The 23,185-nt window shown below is 38.4% G+C and overlaps 1 protein-coding gene across 1 annotated transcript in view; it reads right to left on the bottom strand.

The window, feature by feature from the left end:
- The window catches only part of LOC140137221 (uncharacterized), a 73,885-nt gene that overhangs the window by 44,532 nt on the left and 6,168 nt on the right, over positions 1 to 23,185 (bottom strand). The window contains exons 2-6 of the mRNA XM_072158872.1: positions 11,060 to 11,095; positions 9,033 to 9,305; positions 7,491 to 7,634; positions 6,621 to 6,650; positions 5,019 to 5,081 (exon numbers count right to left, since the gene is read on the bottom strand). Coding sequence (XP_072014973.1) covers positions 5,019 to 5,081; positions 6,621 to 6,650; positions 7,491 to 7,634; positions 9,033 to 9,305; positions 11,060 to 11,095 — 546 coding nt within the window. The remainder of the gene's footprint in view (positions 1 to 5,018; positions 5,082 to 6,620; positions 6,651 to 7,490; positions 7,635 to 9,032; positions 9,306 to 11,059; positions 11,096 to 23,185) is intronic.

The raw sequence follows: 23,185 nt of genomic DNA, 5'->3' as shown, positions 1-23,185 counted from the left end.
TTTCGCACATTGTACCAGCACTTGGGATAGTCGGCAGGGGCCATTGCGGACACTCAGCAATTTCAACCACATGCATCGTTTTGATTTGAAGAACTTTCAAATACTGGTATCAATCTTTGTCAATTTAGATTATTTGGTAGCAAATTTGGTATCAAATTGGAGCTAACAAGATTCTGCACACAACCTTTATATCAATCAAATTGTCATAACAAGATCAGGTTTTGGTGTAGGACGGGTTACACGAGTGCAGACTTTCTTTATTTGTTGTGTTTACATGGTAGGATGTTAATTTTGTTAGTGCTACAGGGATGATAGGAAAAGGGTGACAAACATATGAGATGACCACAATATGATCAAAGGTTCAAAACTGGTCTATTGACATACTTCATGTGAAAGCAGTATCTACTCTCGATTCCAGAAAAGGTCATGTTTTTTATGTTGGGCACCAGTTACGTTGCATGTGTATTTTTCAAGCAAATTACATTCTTTTACAGGTTTGGTACTATAACTTCAAAAGTTTACATTAGAACCCAATAAAAGTATATATTCTGAGAGCATATACTCAGACGATTTCAGAAACCATACAATGGGAGTAAATTATACAGGGTGACCCATATAATATACAGGGTGTAACAAGCAAAATAAGAATGAAAATATTAATTCAGTTAGGGGTGTCACCCCTCGACGTACATTGATAATGTAAAGTTTTAACACATGTTTAATATAGTTAATTTAATTGCCCACCTAGCCATATGGAACTTTTAGCGGTCAAGTACTTCAATTATGTAGATACAGGGTGGTCAAATAACTGTCAATATTTATATAAATTTCTTTAAAACACCCCTTATCTGGCACTGGAGATGCAAATTTTCATGATTGAGGCATGTAACTAGATGTACATAAAACTCAACAATCAAGTTTTGAAAGTTAAAAGAGAATTCGACAAAGCGTTTTCGAAAAAATGGACTTTTTGGATCAAAATTGGGCATGAGGGCGCTCTTTCAGATTTGTCGCAAACTTTCTATGTTTTACTAGTTTTAGTTTACTGAAGTAAAGAGGATCACAACCAAGGTCTGCTTAAGAAATTTGAGCCTTTTACCATGTTTCGTTTGTCCGTAGCATCCTTTTGAATGTTGCCTACATTAAATCCTATTAAATACATAGAGGTCAAATCGAACTTTATTAATGTAGCAAAAAGTAATTAGTAATTTTTAATTGTCTAATTAACAAATACGGAGGCAATGAATGCTAAACATGATATCACTTGGCTGAGATCAAGTACAGAAACAAGTAGAAATCCATCAATAATGTTTATTGAAGATCATGTGGCGGAGGATCACCATTGTACAGCATTGTGATCCTCCACCACATGATCCTCCACCACATGAGCCACCCCTGACTAATTAGACTTAACGAGTTACAGTAATTAGTACAAATGAAAATCATTAATTTTTGTTTCAGAAATTGAAAGACCAATGTCTAAGGAAAAAAATAGTACTAAACAAGCTCATAATAAATATCAAATAAACAAGCTACATGTATGTAAACAAGTCTTGATGAGTAAGAATGCAACAGAGCCGCCCTTTTAAGGTGCCCAGTATAAAAATCATGACCAAAAGTACACCACTAATTTTTGGAATTAAAAAATAATTACCTTGTTTTGCCAAATGAAACATAGCTAAATCCTAATCAATAAAAGGCAACTTTTAATATTTTCACAATTTTGAGGGAAAATTGGCACATCCAAAATCTTTAGTATAGACCAAGAGTTAGCTAATACTTTTTTAATATTTTTGATAATTTTTAATATGAAAAAGATTACAAAATGTGTTTTCCAAAAATTGGAATGCATAACTTCAAACTAGTCTTTATTCAAGTCTTTGGACTTGATTGTCTCAGCATATGAAACGCACCCTAAAAATGCATGTTTTTGGCCCTTATATCCAAAAAATGTCCATGAATTAAAATTTGAATTTTGCTACCAGTTAGAACTAAAGAATTAGGATTTAGCTGGCAAAACAGGACATTTTTTTAATCCAAAAGAAACAGTGCCGATTATGGTGTATGCCGCTTCATCTAAAGAGAAGACAGTACACATGTTGCATCCAAAATAGAACTTTCATCTTTACTCCTTACAACATTGTTGGTGTCAAATCAGAAGAGTATGAATGAACTGATAATAGACTAGTGTTAGTGGCAATTTGTGTATGACTAGCTTTATGATATGTAGATAGAAATGTTGATGTGATTAACTATTCTCAAAAGTCGTTAATGTGTATCTAATCAATCATTTCAAGTATTTTTCAAAATTACCAGTTTGTGTCACATTAACCCCCTGAGCACTACCTGCCGATCTAACATTGCCTGCGATTGGTCAATTACATGATATCTTCATTTTAATCACCAATCAGAATTGAGCTTTGCAAATAATTCACCCCATTTTTATTTTGCATGGTGAAATTATTCTTTCTAACAATGTTGCTGATTGGTCCAATTGATAATGAAAACTTCTTTTTGACCAATCGGCAGGTAGTTCTCATGGGAGTGAATTGGAACATTCACACAGTTGACTGAAACTTTCAATCCATACCAGACAAACCAATGATGATGTAACCCAGTTTAGATATCATATGTACCATAAATTATTACTATGATTTTGACATCCATCATTTAATGATTTTGATGAATCATCATCCAAGTAAAAATGTATAATCATGTGATCATGCTTGATCACTTCACAATGTCAGCATAGACCACACACAAGTCACTCCCATACCCACCCCACACCCACACACACCCCTAGACAGAGAGACAGACAGACAGCAACCAGTCCATATAAGCAACCTATCACCATGTTAATACAATCTTCAATCGAGGGATAAAGTTGGAGAGGGAGAAGACCATTGACCTGTGCCTTAATTACTTTGTTTTTGTTTTTTTATTATTATTATAATTATTATAATTTAATAATTATTATTATTATTATTACAATTATTATTATAACTATTATTATTACAATTATTATTATGATTATTCATTTACAGCTACATTTTGTTTGGTAGTGTATGTACATGATTTCTGTAACATATACTAGCTTTAGGGAAAAAATACAGACTCTACAATTGTGTAAAAATAATTGCAGAGACACACATCCCAATGTCTATTTACAACATTTACAACTTTATGCTACTAATTAAACTATTACATAATATAAAAAATTCATTATTTATAGGCAAAATATCTAATTCTCCAACTTGGGTAAGCATAAATATTTGCGTCGAGTGTACTACGCAAACACCAGCGCTTACAGCGCAAACACAGCTTTTGAGAAGACCAATCACACGGTCGTTGCTAGGCAAGGTCCAGGTTTGGCCATGTAGGTCGCACGATATTGTTATTCTACGAAAAGTACGCTGATGCAGAAGGAACATCCCCTCATGATCGAGAATTAGTTATTTTGTCTATAATTTCAAGCATTGTCTTCTGAGATGAGAGATATATGACTCGGAACTAACTTAATAAATTGAATGTGATGCATTATGCACCTTAAACCAGCACATTCCTCCAAACCCATCAACAAATGTTACAGGTTTTGGAGAAATTTGGGCAGCTTTTTGTGTCAGTGAAACGAAGAGGACACAGCATATTATCATGAAAACTTGCCTCACATAATAATCATATTTCCTTTCATTTTCAGATGAGCGTGGCGACAAATGAATAATTTTTAACCAATCAAGTAGATTGTTCTTTCCTAAGTACCAAGACACAATCCATCTCATTGGTCAGATTGAATCATTTCCCTTTCATTTTCAGATGAGTGAAGCGACAAATGATTAATTTTTAACCAATCAGGTGGATTGTTCTTTCCTAAGTACCAAGACACAATCTATCTGATTGGTCAGATTGAATCAGCTTATCACTGGCAATTTATAAACTTGAATAGGAACATACTCATCTCAAAAGACATTACCCGATACTTGGGTATTCCAGTTGAAATCCATAAACCCCATGAAAAACATAACCTTAATCTCCCATACAGGGGGGTGTAGATTTCAAATAGAGTTACCCATTCATGTAACCCCATCTGAAATTCACACTCCCTGTTGTGGATGTGTCATGGTCATGTCTTACATAGGGATGTATGGATTTCAGCTGGAATAGCCCATTGACAATCTTTAATACCACCACCAATGCCAAATGCCTAAGTGTCTCAAAGCATGAGTTGACATACAGGACTGACAACTACTCCATTTCAATAGTTCAATAAAATTCTCTGACTTCGGATAAACAACTTCCTAAAAGGATAAATGTATGGAATTTGAGAACTTATTCTTGCACTGAGCTTCAGAGGTTAAGTTTTCCATGCACAGCACTATGCGGAGTGCTATTATAGTATTATAGTAAGATATGTGCTAAACCATGATGTTACAGCAATGAGAACTGCGTTGCATACAATCTTGCTAGTTTATATTGAGAACCACCTGAATACACACAACACAGCATTGCAAAAGGAAAACTTTACCTGAATATTTTTTTTATTTTGAAGTCTGAAAGTTTCAAGTGGACATATACAAAATGATCAGCTTTGAGACACTAAAATATTCATGTGGTAAAATGATGCACCTGTGTAAGGTTTTTTATTTCCTGTTTTACAAGTCAATTTCAGATATGTCAAGTTAAAAACAAAATAAAAACAGTGCTGCAAAGGCCTATTTAGTGATTTGCTTACTCATAAAATTGTTTGGGTCTTACAACCCTGGATAACCCATGACAACCTCTTATGAAACTTATTTCCATCAAAGTTAATCTGAGTATGTATTCTTTATAGTAAATTAGTTGTTTGTTTGTTTTATGTTTGACTGTTTGTTTTATATTGATCGTGGTTTTGTTTTTATGTGTACCCGTTACGGAAGTGTACATGTTGTTGTTTGTCAGTTTACCACATGAGTATTTTATGACAATAAGTTGGCTTGATTGCCTAACTGAGAACACACTAAATAAAAGTTGTCTATGCTCACCGTTCTCCATCTCCATCTCCATTACTTTAGCCATTCGTACATTCCTCTCAAACTGTGGTTCACCTACAGGAATGACAACAACATTAATTCAAATAAATACAACTGCATTAATAATAATGTGATAATGATTATTACTTGTGCCATACTCACAGAGATTACATTCAAAGAGTATCAAATCACCCACATAACAAGACCTCTGGATTATTTCACTGTGCATCCAGTAAACTTCAATTTAACTCTTTCCACGCGGGTGTCGACTGCAGACGACAAGTTTCTCAAAAAATTTTAAAAACTCAAAAATTTCAGAATTGTAAATTTGCATGACCATATTTGGAATCAGCATGAAAAATGCATTAAAATGAGTACAAACAAGCCTAGTATTAGTTCAGTGGTTCTTAAGATAGCTCTTTATATTTTGACAAAATATCTCAAAACTTTTTATGTTGAAACTTACTTAGCTAGCACGCAGAGCATTAAAGTGCAGGCTTTTTCTATTCTGTGTGTAAAGCATTGTACCAATAAAGGGAGGTAAGAGCACTAGACTCTGATCAGCTTGTAATCTGTGGGACTCATTACATCATGGACAGGTATAGAATACCATACAAACAACTTGGCACCTATGCCAACCGCACTTTGCGTATTGCTTGACTGATGCATGCTTTTATGCTTGATGTGCGTAGTAACAAAAACCGAATAATTCTGGCTATTACGAGCTGATCATAGTATACGTCCGCAAACCATTGTAACACTCAAGCTCAATGATGCAAATTGTGTGATTTTGCGCTGTTGTTGATAAATGCAAGAGGTGCACTATCTTGGTCTCCATGCATGACAATCCAAGATTTCTTTGGCCACACCTCACAAGAGGACAATAGCCTTAAGCTCAATAAGTCACTGTGTGAGTGGTCAAGTTTTCATCAGACGTGGCTCTGTCGTCATAACATCGTAAAGTAAAACTTTGTACCAATAAAACTTACTTAGAAATAATTATATGATTGTTTACTAAGTGTTTTGTGAAAATGAAAGATGTCCATGACTTCATGGCTGAATGAACCCAAATTGAAGACAAAAACTGCCCTTTCCAAAAGTCACAAAGTAGGCCTATGCTTGTTAACTGCAAGGTGTATTGGGACAAGGAATGGAACTGGTCATCTTACAACTCACTGTGCTGAACTCTGCACCAAGGGGATTTGCATGGCTGAATGATCAAGAATCGATACACATTACAGTAAATGTTCACTTGGTGAGGATTTTAAACTGCACTCAAACACATTAGTAACAAGCCATGAATCAACTTTTGTGACAAGCATAGGCCTACTTTGTGACTTTTGAAAAGGGCAGTTTTTGCCTTCAATTTAGGCTCATTCAGCCCTGAAGTCATGGAAATCTCATTTTTACACAGCACTTAGTAAACAGTCATATAATTATTTCAAAGTTAGTTTTATTGGTACAAAAACGAAACCTTACAATGTTATGACGACATGTTCAGAGGGGGACTTATTTCTTTTGATGTGTTTATAAAAATAAAATGTAGATATTTATATAGCGCTTTATGCCGTAAACAGCCTCAAAGTGCTTTACATTTATGCATACAACACTTACCAGATTTTTTCTGATGCATCAACTCTTTTTCTGTAAAAAACAAAAAAAATAATAAAAATTAGAGGAAACATTGTTAATGAAGTATACACAAGTAAATGCATAAGTGATTTGATGGCACATGGCTCAAAATACAGGTTGGCAATGGGCCATTTCCCCCAAATTCACAATCTCATTGAAGATATTTGTCAATGCCAAAAGGTACAAACCAGAATCAAATCAAAATATGCCAGAAATATATCATATATTTAAGTTATAGTTAGGCCCGTTATCGATTGTCAAAAAGTATCAATAGTTGGAAAATTCATAGACTTCCGACATGTTGGTACACTCAATGGTAGTATCGATACACAAACGATATGGCACACATGCTTAGAATTAGCGGCTCCCAATTCCAAGCTGAGCCATATCATGTTGTCTCAAACCCCTCCAGAAGATAAAAAAAAAAACATTGAAATCGCTGAATTTCAATCAAAACAAGCCAAAAGAGGCGATCAATGTCTGGGATCATTGCGGTTTCCTGAAAGAGGGTGGAGTCGTAAATGAAACAGTAATTAGTAGTAAGTTCCTTGTCTAGGGAAATTTTTTCCACGAGAGCGTATATAATAGGCACCACCAGGGTTCGAACCCGCAACCTCTCGCACCATAGTCGAACGCCTTATCGATTGAGCTAACTTGACTGCTCACGCTCTGAAATTCTAAAACCAACAATCTCGATTGAAAGGTCAATTTGGACGCAACTGCGCAATTTCAGTGCAACCAGAAAGTGCTCCTGCAGAAGGTAACTGTCCCATAGAAAACATTGATCAAGAGAAAAAAAATTGGACGACTTTTTGATCATATGACCCAGAAATAGTTAAAGTCTATACCTACCAAATTGTGTTGCATCATATGATAAATCAGGTGAATCACAGAGTATTCCAGTCCATTTCGGATCACAATTGCATTTAAATCGATGTCCATTGATCACTACGCACTCTCCATCATTGTGACATGGATTGTGCCTACATGGATCAGCTGCAAGTTTAAAAGATAAACATTTTGTTATCTAATATACCCAGGGCTAGCATTTCTGCAAAGATCCGTTTATCAATTCTCGCAAAGATTCTTGCATACAAATTTGAATCAAACATTCTTGTAAACTTTGTTTTGTTTACCAGCAAAGGTTAGGTGAGAATCAAATGATTCTGGCAAACAACTATTGCAAGAATCAAATTTGATTCTCACACTGTGCAACAAAATTGCACTCGTCTGGTTTACTTTATACATAACCTTTTCCCCTTAGCTAACACCGAGGAAAAATAATTGTTTAGTGTTTCCAAACCGACTGTAGCACAGAATGCCCGACCAACAAATTTGTAAGGCCTCTGGGAGCAAAACATGCATGTAAAAAACTGCAATTTCGTAGCAAAATCACAATTTTGTCAATTATTGGCGCACGAACAGTGTCCCAGACAGTGATGGACAGGTTTTTCAGGCCTTCTGAAAATCAATATTTCCGAGTTCCAACTGATTTTGCTTGATCGCATCACATATATGACTCTTTTTGCATTGTTACTATAGCTATTGCTGCTGCTGTTTTAAACAAGATTCCAGAATCCATTTTACTTTCAATTCTTTCAGAATAGCAAAATGTAGACTATGGATCTTTTTATCTTTTCAGTTTCTGTTTTTTCTAGCCTTCTGTCACCTTCTAATAAGTTGAAACAAGTGAATATCCGTTTTCATTTTGGCAAGTTATTTTAATTTCTGACATAAAACCTTGAGAATCTAGACAAGTCTAAATTTTACGGTATTAAATTCGCGATAAGTAGTACGGCTTCAATTGACCTGCGTTTGGTGTAGGCATTTAAAATAAGGAGCAGTCTTCAGTGAATGGGTCTTTTCAGAGCCAACAAACCTTTTACATTAGCAGATAGGCAAGATCTGCTTGTTCTTTGTTGACAAGGGACAGTCATCAGTGAACGGCTCTCACCAGTAGGCAAGGGGTGGCCTAGCTACATGTCTCTTTCTTAGGTACTTTGTCCTGAAGAAGTCAGAACTACAAAATGTACTCCTGACGAAAGCTTAACAGTTCTAAACTTGTCCGACGGCAAACCCGCTAAAAACTTACTAATTGTTATGAACTTCTGTTGTAAAGACCGATCCCACAATGCATTTTAAACGTGTTAAGCATTTTAACTATAACCCAAAGTAAGTTGGAGAGCTAGCAAAGAGAGAAGTACAGTGACTGTAAAGATCTGATGTTGTACATGCACAAACCAATACAAATCAGAGTTTTATGTATAAATGGGCAAGAGGACTATGGAGAAGTCTTGTTCAAATGGGTCAGTCAGGGTCATCACTCAATAGCTCTGCAACATTTATTCAAATTAGTATGGAATTATAAATGCATAAAGCTAACACATCACCTACCTGTGCAAAATGTAAGTGTAACTGTCTGCGATTCTCTGGAATCCTCTGCTTGTACTGTAATCTCATATATTTTTTCTCTGCTTAAATTATCTACATTATGTGGACTGAAGAGGTTGGAGCCGACGTAGTCTTGTGTGTCGAGTTCAACTTCTTCGTCCTTGTTTTCTAGGTTTATTACTTTTATATGTGCAGGGCCTGGTTCAGCTAGATCACTGGACCAGACAATTGTGACCGAGGAAGGACTGTTAGAAGTCACTTCCACCACCAACTTCCCTGTGAGAGAATAGGATAGACAAAACAAACATTAAATATCAGAGGATATAAATGTAGTGAACTTGCTCCCATTGAGTTAAGACGCAGCTTATTTTGCTCTGAGTTTGCTGTCTTGTTTGCTACCGAGTTCAATTTGAACTTGCCTTCAATTTTTGACTTGAATTTGTTTTTAAACTACAGCATGTAATTCTTGTTGTTTGATTTTATATTTTGTTGTCTGTCCCTGAAGAGCAGTTTACAGAGATGCCAGTGACTCATTGCCAAAAACCTCAAAATTGGCGAAGCGTAACGAGCGAAACGAGTGTAGCGCTCGCGTCATACGGCTGGGGGTCGAGGGTCCCGCTAAAGGGCCCCGTTGGGGGTCGAGGGGGCAAAGCCCCCCGAAGCCAGAGGGTTTCTACACAATTTACACTACAGGAGACACCATTTCTGAGGGGGAAATTACATTTAAATGGATTATTTATAAGGTTATTTTTGAGAAAACAAACCTAGATAACAGCCTTGAAAAATATCTATTATACATGCAATCTTCTTCAAGGCTGTTATCTTGGCTTGTTTCTCAAAATTATACCGTAAATATGTAAATTAGGTACCTAAGCCCAGGCAATATTAGCAGATTTAGCACCCCAAAAGGCAATTTTTGACATAAAAACTTGTTTTAGACTTTTTTGAAAAAATGCTTCCTTCATCCTAAAAAAGTGGTTTTAAATGTTCAGTTTCCTATACTTTTGTACAAAGTTATTTTTTTGCTTAATATCATGGCTTAATTGGCTGAAATTGATCTATATATAAGGCGCCATATGAAAATGATGATTCATCACATTTTTGACCCCCCCCTCTTTTTTTTTTTTTTTCAAAAAACTATTTTTGCCCGAAAAAAGCAAGTTATAGGCCCTAAGTTACTTGTTATTGGAAGTTTGAAATACTAATTCAATGTGTCCCTGACTGTTCAATAGAAGCAAAAGTAATCAAAATGTACAACTTTATCCAACTTTGTAAAAAAAAAATTGGCAATTTTTTTTTAAGTAGCAGTATTTCTACGGTTTCCGACCTTCAATAACAAGTAATTTAGGGCCTATAACTTGCTTTTTTGGGCAAAGATGTTTTGAAAATTAAAAAGTGTTTTTTTTTTAGAAAAACAGATTTTTTTCTAGAAACACTAAAAAAACGGATTTCCGGTTAAAACCGTAAGACTGGCATCTCTGAGTTTATCTGCTCGAAACGGCGGTTGTTTTTTTTTTTTGTCTGTTTGGTTTTGTTTGTCTGCTATGTGCACTGTGATTTACATCACTTCCAGTGTACTTTTGTAATTTTCCTGACACTTTTGTAGGCTCTGGAATTGGCAATTTTTGGCCATCAAACTTTGCCTGTTTTTGTACCTACACTGATTGTTTGGTTTATTGTGTCTGTTTATATGAACAGTGACTTTCATCACTTGTTATCTAGTGCATTTTATATTCCCATTGATCCTTGCTGTTTTTGCAGGTTAAGTACTTCTGTGGGCCTTGGAATTGGTAATTTTTGGCTATCGAACTTTGCCTACTTCTTATGCCTACATTTGCTGTTTTTGTCCCCCTGTATACTGTCTAGTCTGTATTTCACTTGTTTCCCCCACATCAAGTTGGTGTACCTCAAGGCTCTTTTTCTTTCCTATCTTACACAAATTTAAACCATCATGTACTGAACTTCACAGACATCAGGTACCATGTATACAGTTAGTCCGTCAATGTTACCATTTATTTATAACAATTTACCTTGTATCCCTGATGATGAGGTGGAACATTCTGATCCTGCATAAAGAGAAAAAAAAACAAGAAAGACTTAATGATTATTAAAGGCAAGCGACTGCACTTTTCTAAAAAACTGAAAATGTGTGTGAAATTGGGCAAAAAGCCCCCAAAACAGGCTGAAATGTTGACTAAAAAACCTCTGTTATTATACAGGCATGAGACTGCACTTTCCTAAAAAAAACTGAAAAAACTGAAAATGCGCGTGAAATTGGGCAAAAAGTACCAAAAACAGGCTGAAATTAAATAAAGTTGCGGAAATTTTGACTATAAAAAAAACTGAATTCAGTTTTTAAACTGAAAATTCTCATGCCTGATTATAAAACACCTGTCAAGTGATGTCCTGGCCCCTGGATACCCAGGGATGTCCGGGACTTGTACCAGGGATAAAACTCCCCCGCCTATGTCTCAGACAATATTTGTGTGTAAAACCCCACCCAAGTCCCGCCCACCCGCTATCCAGGCAATTGCTGTAAACCCTAGATTTCTGCTTTGGCTCAAGTTAGCGTCCAAATTCCTGATTCTTTGGACTTGGTTAACTCTCCGAATAAGGCCTGGCACATGTCCAGCCGTGAGGGGACAAAATTTGTGTCAACCCCCCGTCCAAATGTTATCAACTGCCTGGCCATCCCCAGTTATCTAGAGGTCGGGTTCCATGACAAGTGCATAAATCATAAGTTGCAACATGGTATTGAGTTTAATTGACAACAAATACTGTATTTGGCCCATAACATGATGCAGGAATATATTCAAATAACCTTTTTATATAACTTTTTTCTGCATTTAACAATGTGCTTCTGTAATGCATTGAAACCGAGTTGAAAATAGATGGTATTCATTTGAAGGAAAAATAAAGAATATGTCTTCCCTGAAGGTCTATCATATGTTTTCATTAACCCTAACCACAAAAAAATCTTACAAAATCTTACAAGGAAAACCACTGCACAAGCATGCATCCCATGTGATGTCATGATGCAATCATCCCAAGTCATATGCACAGAATCACTGGCCAGACCAGCAAAACGGACCCCTGTAGATACGGGTCGGTGATCTTGTGCATGGCATGCAAGGGGTCCCAGGTTCAAGTAACTTTTTGTTCATCTTCTCTCCTTTTTTGTTCCTTCTTTGCAATTCACATGCAAACAGCCATGGGCAGTGTTTATTCAACACATGTTTTCCATTATTATGCCTATGTTAACCCTAACCACCAAAAAATCTTACAAAATCTCATAAGGAAAACCACTGTGCAAGCATGCATCCCACTTGATGCCATTATAAGCACAGAATCATTTGTTTATCTCCTCTCCTTTATTATTACTTCTTGCTTTCCGATAGCAAAAAACCATCGGCAGTGTTAGGGTTTAAAATACTTTGACACAATACACATGAACATTTCTTTTACAAAGCTGAGTTAAGAATTTAGGTTTAAAGGGACATTGTGAGATTTCTCACAATTTGTCCTCAATTTTGGTCAAAGTCCATTTTTACAATTTTTGTCCATATTACTGTTAAGCTTAATTCAGCATCTTTCATGTAAAAACTCATCATTTTGTATCAACTTTTGGATCCGGAACTTAAAATTCATAGCACAGTTCGATAGCAGATACGCTTAATGCGGCACTCACAATAGGTCTCTTAAGATTTTTGTCTCTGAATTATTGCCTGTGAGCTGACTGAGCTCTTTGACTATTCTACTTATTTGTTTGCAAAATCTCTCAGAGCCCCTTTTATGCCACTAAATTGCAAATGCAAAGATTCTTATCACATCACAGCAGATTATTTTGATTTTTTTTAGCATATCACTGGTACCACCTGTACCAATCCATGTAAAGTTTAGGCCCATTTAAATGAGACCAAGCCATGTTAGATGAGGCTAAGCATTTCCATGGGCCAAGCCATACTAGGCACTGGGCACACATAGGGTGCAGCATTTCTATTATGCATGGTCATGTAAGCACTAAGACATTTTGTCATGCTCGAGAGGTCTCATTGACATATCTTTGCATTCTTTGGAGTTAAACAAAATGCAAATCATTTGAATGTGAATAGAGAAGACTTAAAATAGAAATAAATAAAATAATAGGCCTATATATTTTTATTGTAAAAAAAAAATCTTCAATGTTCCAGGAAAGAGTCCTTGATGTAGTCTGTCCAGCTGAAGTAGTGTTAAAAAAGAAGTGACCCCTACGAATAAAACATTCTTTCCCAATCATATTAGGTCATGGTCAGGGTTGTAGCTACAGTGGGCGGTGGTGGGCGGCAGAGCCCACCACTCAGTTTTGGAGCCAACCACTCAGGTGCAATTTTGGCATTGGAGACCACCACTCCAAGTCCAAAATTGCACAATTTTGTTGAATTAGTCAAGAATTTGATCAATTTTGACAACAAATGGCCATATACAAGATTTTCATCAAATGCCATCCAGCACTAATGTCCTAGCTACAACCCTGGTCATGGTCATGAAAGCACTTACACATTTTCAATGCTTGAGCGGGTGCTTGAGAGGTCTCATTGAAATTAAAAGATTTTGTTTTTGCATTCTTTGAGTTATACAAAATGCAAATCATTTCAATGTGAAAAAAGAAACCTTAAAATAGAAATAAATCAAATAATCGGTTAACTCTCGCAGCTATTTGCTGGTAAATAGCGAGGAAGTTTCTATTGAGCAGAATTATGCATCTCTTTACTGGTAAATGGTCCTAATAGAAACACACCATTAGACTCTTATCAGCATGGCATACTGCACGCACGCTGTGGTGTACTGTATTTATTTCAAATTCAATATTCAAATTTATATAAGGGGCTGTGCAATAATTATGAGCCCTGGGGGAGGGTAAAATTGGGGGGCAAAACACGTAAACAGGGTAGTTTTTCGTGGGTAGGCACGATACACGGTACCGTGTTTAGGGTGTCAAAAAATATGAAAACTTTGAAAAAAGGGTAGCAAAATTGCAATGTGCTAATACGCAGAAAGGGTATTAAATTAGATATATATAGAGATAAATATGAAAAGGGAAATGAACTTCAAAAAGCATGTGGTTTTATGAAAATATCGCAGTTTCACAATTTGCCGTTCGCTCATCCGGTGTGCACCGGCCAAGTGATTGAAGTTCATAAATTATTTAGCCATGGGGCCTGTGAGCCAACCCCAGGATGTAAACAAACATACATGTATGTATTTTGCGTAACATTTTCAGTCATGGTCGTAGGCGAATCCTTATTCAAGTTGTTGCATGGCCGCATACATCGTAAACTATAAGTTTTCTACGGAAACAAGCGTTGTACTTTGACAACTGAAATTTGATACAAGGAATAAAATCCCTGTTTAGGCGTGTGTTATCTGTTTAGGGTATTGTTTTAGCCAAGGGTTAAATCTTTGTTTAGGGTCTTTTTCAAAAGTTGATTATCGCAAACGGTGTACGGGCCACAATGGAAGTGTATATAAGATGATATTTGTTTTTTGTAAGTTAAAGGAAGATTTTGTGATCCTAGCATCCTCTTTTTATGACATATTTCAGTAGATATCCACGAAAAAAGCTTATTCCCAAATTTTCAGTTGATTCCGATTTTGTATTTGCAAGTTATGCATGATTATGTGTATTACACTGCCCCATAGGCCACTGCTGTTGTAATTTCGTTCTAGTATACCAAAACGAAATTCAAATTTGACAATATTTTTGCTAAACGAATTAATCTGCAAGAAATTTTTGGTACATAAACATTATGTAGAGGTTTCCAGTGGTATAAAAATCTTAACTTTTTTTGAGAAAAGTGGGGGGATGAGGTTGTGGATCATGAAATGCCCTTTTAATAAATATTATGACAAACACTAAATAGTAAACAATGTGGGTACAATTAGGCCAAGTAACAAAAATAACATGTACCGTACATCGTCTTGATTTTTTCAAAAATCGGTGAAGGAGGTCCTTATTATTTGTTATTTAAAATGTTATTTTTTTACCATTCATTTCTGTGTAAAATTGCAATTGCAAAGTGTTTATCAACACAATACATCGTTAAATCGGGGAGGCCCCTAATATTTTTGTTATTTCCCCAAAGCCCTACTCCTAGTTTGAAGAAAGTGTTTGCAATGTGTTTATATAATTACCAAGAACTTCTTAACATGTCTTTCCATCACAACAATTTTAAAAACAAAGTAAGGAAGCTAATAGGAAAAATGAAAAATATTATATTTTTCCAAAAATCGGTGAGGGCGGGGATGATATACATGTTATTTATTGTACTTGGCCTTACCAAATAGGGTGCAACTTGCTAGAATTGAGTCCAGTCCTTGTTTACAGGGTTTAGTGTTAGGGTTTAAGATTGTACTTATTTTTTACTCTGAAACCTAGAGTAGATGAGTGTATTTTTGAAGTAGAGTCAACAGTATCGAGATGATCCCCTCCCGGGGATCCCCTGCTCTTTTGGAAAAGCCTGTGACGTTCTTTAACATGCACACTGCATTAATGTCAGAAATACATGTACACGGGACCGACGGCTTAAAGTGCCCTCCGAAGCACTAAGGCAATGTAAGGCTAAGCAAGTATAGAGGGAAGTGCCTTGCTCAAGGACACAAAGAGGCAGCCGAGCTCAGGCGGACATCGGATTTGAACCCTCAACCCTGGGATTCACAGTCCAATGCCTTAACCGCTAGGCCACGCTCCCCTTCTTCATGTTCTTGTAATAAGACTAATAGAGTTGCACCCTCACTATTCGGCAATCATTCTACATTCTACAGGATTTTATGGGTAGACAACCTATGTACAGTTGTATCGCGCCCATCTTGTCCTCTTGAACCTAGAGGGTTGAGTGCAGATATCAAAACCGGGGATGATCCCCCTTCTCTTTTCGAATAGCTCTGACACTTTAACGTGCACAGGGATGAATCCTCCTGAACACGGGACCAACGGCTTTACGTGACTTCCGAATCACGGACATCGCACATACACTACCTATATCTGCACGTGCTAAGCAGTGTATGGGGGCAAGAAGAAATTCTTCAATTAAATTCTTCCAATTAAATTATTGAACTTAATTGAAGGATTCCCGACCATATAGGAACTTTTTGGGAGGGAAGAGAATTTTCACCTAAGGCAAGCCCAAGGCTCGAACCCTCGTCGATCGTATCTCCCAGCCGGCAGTGCAACGCCTTAACCGCTCGGCCATCTCGCCCACAATGTGTTGCTCTTTTTTATTCATTTGTGTGGCCGGCATTGGCTTACCGGTTTCTTCAACATAAACCTCCTATAAGTTGATACATCCAAAGAAAAAAGAACAATGTATTATAATTGAACTTGAAGACAGAATTAAAAAGACTAGTTTGCGCACGACGTCCTGTGCAGCAGGCAGGCGAGACCAAAAATGCTGTACAGTACTTTGCACTGCAGGTCAGCAACTGGCAACCAATCACACAGAGCCTTTGCCCTGATGTCAGAGGCAAACTAGTCATTTTAATTCGGTCTTCAGTTATAATATATACTTCCTGTACTAAATAATAGGTTCTGGGTTTACGTGTACTGAGTCGATGGAGTGAGACTCAAAAAAAAGTTTAAGTAAGCTTAAATTTTACAATCATGACAATATACCTTTTCAACCCAGCTCACAAATCTCATTCGTGTTTGCCATATTCTAAATAGATGTACTAAAATGGCTAATAGCTTTGTGAAGATTCATGTTGGGCAACCAATGTCAAACTTCACGGACAAACTCTTGCATGCTTGAGCAAAATATTTCGAAAATTAACCAGACGACGGCAAGTTGCCACCATTTTGTTTCGCTATATGAAGCATGTATGCCAATTAACTTATTAACAGCCTGTGAATCCATTGGCAAACTTTTGTCCAATAGGAGCAAGCAAGTACCTGATACTACCACTGGCCTCTCAGTGGATACTACACTGGAAACTCTTTTATATTCATCGGGCCGAGGCCTGGGAGAATCTATGATCGACCATGCATATATCATGAAACTAGTGTGGCAAACAGACCAATAAACTTCCGCACTCTGACAATCAACTTTCAGAGTATCTATGGCAAAAGAGTGGAATTCTGGAGCCTTATAGAAGCTGTAAAGCCAGACCGGGAGCCAGACATTATCTATGGGTGTGAGACTTGGTTAACACCTGATATCAGCCAAGGTGAAATATTCCCACCTACATATAACGTCTACAGGAAAGATCGGAAAGACGGCTATGGAGGAGTCTTGCTTGCAGTGCATGTTAGCCTTACCAGTTACCAGATCAATATCAACACCGATGCTGAATTCATTGCTGCCAAAATCATAAACGGGAAGCAAGGCATTGTTGTAGGAGCCCTGTATCGCACTCCAAACAAAGACTTGTCCTACATGGAGTCATTATGTGATGCTATCTCCAATGTCTGTATTACAAACCCTGGAACACCAGTGTGGATTGGCGGTGATGCAAACCTACCGGATATTGATTGGACGACAGACCAAATCGTCGGTCATCAGTACCCGAAAGCAATAAATGAACAATTCCTGCAAATGCTGGCACGCACCGGGTTGGATCAGTTGGTTGATTTCCCCACGCGCCTGGACAATACTCTGGATGTAGTACTGACAAACAGACCCACATTGGCAAACCGTTGTGAGGGAATGCCCGGGCTAGGTGATCATGACATCGTCTTCTTGGACATGAACTCACAAGTTAAGAGAAAGAAGCCCATACGGCACAAGATCTACCTATGGAAACAGGCTGACTTCACTAACATAAGGACGGAAACCGACCAGTGGGCTCAGGAGTTTGTGAAGACCAACTCTACCAGTACACCTGTGGAAACACTAGCTGACGAATTACAGAACTGGGCAAACTACCTAGTGCAGTCTACATCTCGCACCCGTGGTCATAGTAGTCGCTTCCAGACGCATCACTGCAGCTCACAAGTTTTCCTGTCATCTTTCTTTCCAAGAACTTCAAGAGACTGGAATTCTCTCAAACTGGAGCCTGCTCAACTGCCATCCCTCAATGCCTTCAAAGCGGCATTGAAGGGCAGCCTCACCTAGACAGCACGCAACAAAGTTTTTAACTGCACCCACTTGTATATAACTGCACCTGTAATTAGAGACTGCGTCCATGAGGACGTGCGCGTGCTACCACTTGCAGTGTGAAATCTTCAGTACCTGAAGTCTACACTTTATAGGAAGAAGAAGAAGACCTGGTGCAACAAGTTCTGGTGCAACAAGACGAGTTTCCTCGTCTGGTTACAATTGTATCGTTGAGGAGTATTAAAGCAGAAGCAGAATCAGAAGTCGTTATCATTAGAGATCATCCAAGTCAACCAACACATCTGATCATTCTCCAATTGTGGCTGCCGCTGTGATTCCAAACATTCTTTCCACTTCAATAAACAAGTCTTCTAAGAGGCAGACAAACCCATCAGTATGAATGTACAGATCAATATGACAAAATACAACAGTTCTTCAGCAGGAATTAGATGGTACGGTAATTCTGTGGCAAGTGACATCAACCCAGTAGGAAACCAAGCTGATGAAATGCTGCCGTGTATGACCAGTGCAATCAAAAAAGGCTTCTACTGAAAGCATCCCAACCAAGACCGTTTTAGAAACATAGCAAACAAAGATCTTGGAACCCTGAGATCACAAAGCTGGCAAAAGAAAGTAGGTAGGCCTACTGGTACACTGGCAGTACAAGCAAGCATCCTCAGAGTTAGACAAGTTATTAGACATGAAACTTCAGTGTAAGGAAGCTAAGAAGAATCTGCGTAGTGTTCAGAGAAAGACAACAGGCTTCAGAGTTCAAGAATATAATACCATCATGCAAGCATCCACAGAGGATAACCAGCTTCGGAATTATCAGAAAACATCGAAAGTCAAACAGGAGAGCGCAAACAGAATAACTTGTGAATGGAGATTTGCTGACCAATTCAGATAATATTAGATCTGCATGGGCCGACCATTTTTGAGAACTTAGCAACACCTCGTTTGCATGCAGCCCTCAGTGAGTATTTTCAGGCAGAAATTGATGAAGGTGTTCATACAATCCTCAGCATTATCAATTCTACGGGAGGGACCAAAATGTCTACCATTTCAACCAAAGAAGTCCAGGATGCTATTTCAAGGCTCAACAGAAAGAAGGCTTCTGGAAGGGTTGTATGCAGAGCACATCTTGCACGGCAGTTCCACATTGATCCCATCCCTAACCAATCTCTTCAATGACATCCTTAACTACTCATACATTCTTTCAGCCTTCAAGGAGGGGCTGAAGATCCCAATCCCAAAGAATGGCAAAGATGCGAGATTGACGGACAACTATCGCGGAATCACTATCACTTCCATCATCGGGAAAGTCTTAGAACACGTCATTTAACACCGATTTCGCATCCAGACCAAGCAGGGACAAATCAAACTGTAGAGAGGCTTCACAAGAGGCACTTCCTCAGCTTATACTGTGCTGTTGGTATCTGAAATTATAGCTGAAGCATTAGACACAAAGAATAAAAAGCTCTTTGTGGCCTCCCTAATGCAAGAAAAGCATTTGATGTCGTCTACCAAAATGGAATGCTGTACAAGCTTTTCTATTCTGGCCTGGATCCATCTCGTTGGATGCTATTGAAAGGAATGTACCAGGATGCTTCAGGTGAAGTCAAGTGGGAAGGAGAAATGTCAAGCATTCATGGTCAAGCAAGGAGTCAAGAAATTTTATCAGCAGACTGCTACAAAATATTCATTAATGATTTGCACAAGATGCTCGAAAATTCAGGTGTCGGAGCTTCAGTTGGCAACATAATGTTGGCGCCCCAACATGTGCAGATGATGTCGTGCTAGCTGCACGGACTTACAATTTATGCTTCATGTGGTTGCAGACTATGCAGCTGAGCACAGATACATCATTAACTCAGAAAAAAAGCATGGTTCTGATCTACAACTCCAAAAACCCCAACTCATGTGTGGCAGGATTCGGCAATGAAGCACTTGGAATTGCCAAGGACTGTACACACCTTGGAAATCTCCGCTCTACCGAGAAGGGTCACCTTCAACTCATCGGTGATCGTATCCGATTAGCAAAAAGAACGACATATGCTCTGATGGGTATCGACCTGCATGGTAACAGTTGCGTTAACCCACTCCTGCCAGCCAGGATTATCATTACTTTCATCATCCCCAGATACTTGCATGGTCTTGAAACATAGTGATCAAAACATCCGATCTTGCCAAGCTTGAGAAATACCACAAAAAGGTGCTTAAACATATGCAGCATCTACCAGACAGAGTCGCTAATGAGGATGTGTTCCTCCTGATTGGACAGCTCCCTACCAAGGGTATACTAGACCCCGGAGGGGGTTCTCCCTGGTTGAAGGAATACGGGGATGTGCCGCAGTTTGGGGGTACCTTTTCAGCAATTTTGGTATATCGATGGGTGGATTTTCAGTGGAGACCAAGCGCATTTGGGCAAAAGTGCACCTATTAGACCAAATTTGGGTTTTTTTTGTGAAAAATTGGGATACTGATGGGTGGCAAAAACAGCAAAAAGTAGGTATAGAGAAAGTCAGCATCCGAAAGTCTGCGTGGCACATCCCTTTTTTTTCGAAGAACCCCCCCCCCCCCGGGTACTAGACAAACGGCGCCTCACTATGTTTGCAACCATAACAAGGAGTGACTGCATCGAGAGGGATCTGGCACTCAGGCAACTGGCAGTGAAGGACACCAAATCCAATAGCTGGTTCATCAGAGCTAATGCCGACCTCTGTAAGTATGGTCAACCAGATGGGCACGTTTACTTGCCTTGCCAATCCCTTGTCCAAGAATATAATTATGTTAGGAAACTGTCTCAAGTGCAGTTGACGAGTACTGACACAACAATCTTGCTGAAGGTGCGAGAAACAAGACCACGCCGCGCTGAAGCAAGTTGTAAACTGGGACTGCACATATGGGATGAAACCACAAGTTCAGTCAACTTGAACACCAAAGATGTTCAGAGAGCTGCTGTAAAAGCACGCCTTTTGACAGGCACCTACACCCTGCAGAAGAAAAAGGCTCAATACTACCCAGACCGAGAGCACTTGTCTCAGGAAAGCCCCCAGAAAATTTGAAGCATTTCCTCATCGACTGCGAAACACTGCAGACGAAATGCTAATCCGAGGTTGCTCAGACTGATGCTACTGTCATGACTGTGTATCACCAGTGCAAAGGCGTCTACCGCAAGTATCCCTACCATGGCAGTTAAAGAAACGTCACAAGCAAATAGCTTGGCACCCTGAGATCACCAAGCTGGCGATAAAAGTAAGAAAGTACACTGGCAGAAACGAATACTTTTGGTATATCTGGCACAATCCTGAACTGGATAAGATCCATTGTATATGGGATAATTCGTCCATCAATCACACACTTGACTTAATAGGCCTCCAACAAGGCTCTGTTGTTGGACCTCTATTTTTCACTATGTATACTTATCATATTGGTGCCATCATACGAAACATAACATCTGCTACTATATGTAGCTGTATCTGACGTCCAACCCAAGAGTGGATGGAGAAGTTGACCAGATTGGCAGTTTGCATTGATAAAATCAGTGCGCGAATGACTCGGAATAAACTGAAACTTAACAATGATAAGTCCGAATTCTTTGTCGCCGCTTCACCTTATAACATCAAGAAAGTCGACATTGACAATTTGTCTATCAGAATCGGCGACAACACTTACCAGCGTTCTACTAAAATCAAAAAACCTTGGCGTGATATTCGATCATGACTGACTATGTCAAAGCTGTCGTTAAGTCTGCTAATTTTTAACTCGGAATCATTTACCGGATTCGCCGTTACATTACCAAAGAAAATTGCCATCATCTTGTCGTTGCTCTAATTTTATCCCGGTTCGACGCGCAGGAAGTCCAAAATATGGCCGCCAGAATTGTTTATAGAACCGAAAGACTCCATCCATCAGTACCGCTCTCAAACACCTTCATTGGCTGCCAATTGAACAAAGAATCAAGTTTAAAACCCTGCGTATTACCTTCAAAGGAGTCCATGGCCTCATTCCACCTTACCGCACCGAGTTTCATCAGGAATATTCATGCGGTAGGCCAAACTTGTCTATATACTAAAACTTGCGTTCTAGTGATCAGTGATAATATTCCCCTTACGCAATCCACGAACCTACAAAAACGATGGTGACAGACTATGGAACTCCCCTACTTCCCTTCGTCATTCCTCCTCTGTCCTTGGTTTTAGGAAGAGTCTGAACATAGGTCTGAAGACCTATTTATTTCCCGGTTGATACCACCGCCTTTAATGACATGTTTGCCCTGTAGTATTCTGGGGAGCTTTTATATTTATTTTGTTTGTTTTTATTCATGATTTGCAATGCCGGACTGGCATCTTAAATAACATTATTTGTTCATGCAGCATGCTCAGGCTCTGCTTTTATCAGTTGCATGTTTTTGATGTGATGTATTTTGCTTTTTATGTTTTCATATCATGTTTTCATATCATGTCAGGTCCATCAGCCGTGCCTATAACTGTGTTTCATCTTGGGCTGTTTTAATGTTTGCTCGGATTTCTTGCTCTTTTGTAGGCCAAAATTGCAGATATTGGAAGTGATGAAGTTCATCAAGCAGTACAAGCTGCGAAGACAGCCTTTCCCGAATGGTCCTCTAAGACCACAAAGGAGTGCTCACAGATGCTCTACAAGATTGCCGATACTCTAGAATCACATCTTGAAGAGATGGCACAAATGGAATGTCAAGACCAAGGCAAGTCAGTGTCCTTCTATTGCCAGGCAAGCCAAGGCAAGTCAGTGTACTTCTATTATATTTAATGACAAAATCTGGAATGCAAAATTTGTGAGCAAGTTTGATCTTTTGAAAGTGTACTGGTAGGTTTCACTCACAGACCGTGCCAAAGAGATTTTTGCATTTTGTACACCACTTGGTCTTTATCAGTACAAGGTTATACCATTCAGTTTGAAAAATGCACCAGCAACCTTCCAAAGAATGGTAAACCAAATGGTAGCTGATATTAGAAGTGATGAAGTTCATCAAGCAGTACAAGCTGCGAAGACAGCCTTTCCCGAATGGTCCTCTAAGACCACAGAGGAGTGCTCACAGATGCTCTACTA

Source organism: Amphiura filiformis, chromosome 17 (genome assembly GCF_039555335.1).
Source record: "Amphiura filiformis chromosome 17, Afil_fr2py, whole genome shotgun sequence".
In the NCBI taxonomy this organism is placed as follows: Eukaryota; Metazoa; Echinodermata; class Ophiuroidea; order Amphilepidida; family Amphiuridae; genus Amphiura; species Amphiura filiformis.
Note: the sequence above shows the minus strand (reverse complement) of the source record. Positions and strands in the feature narration are given on the sequence as shown.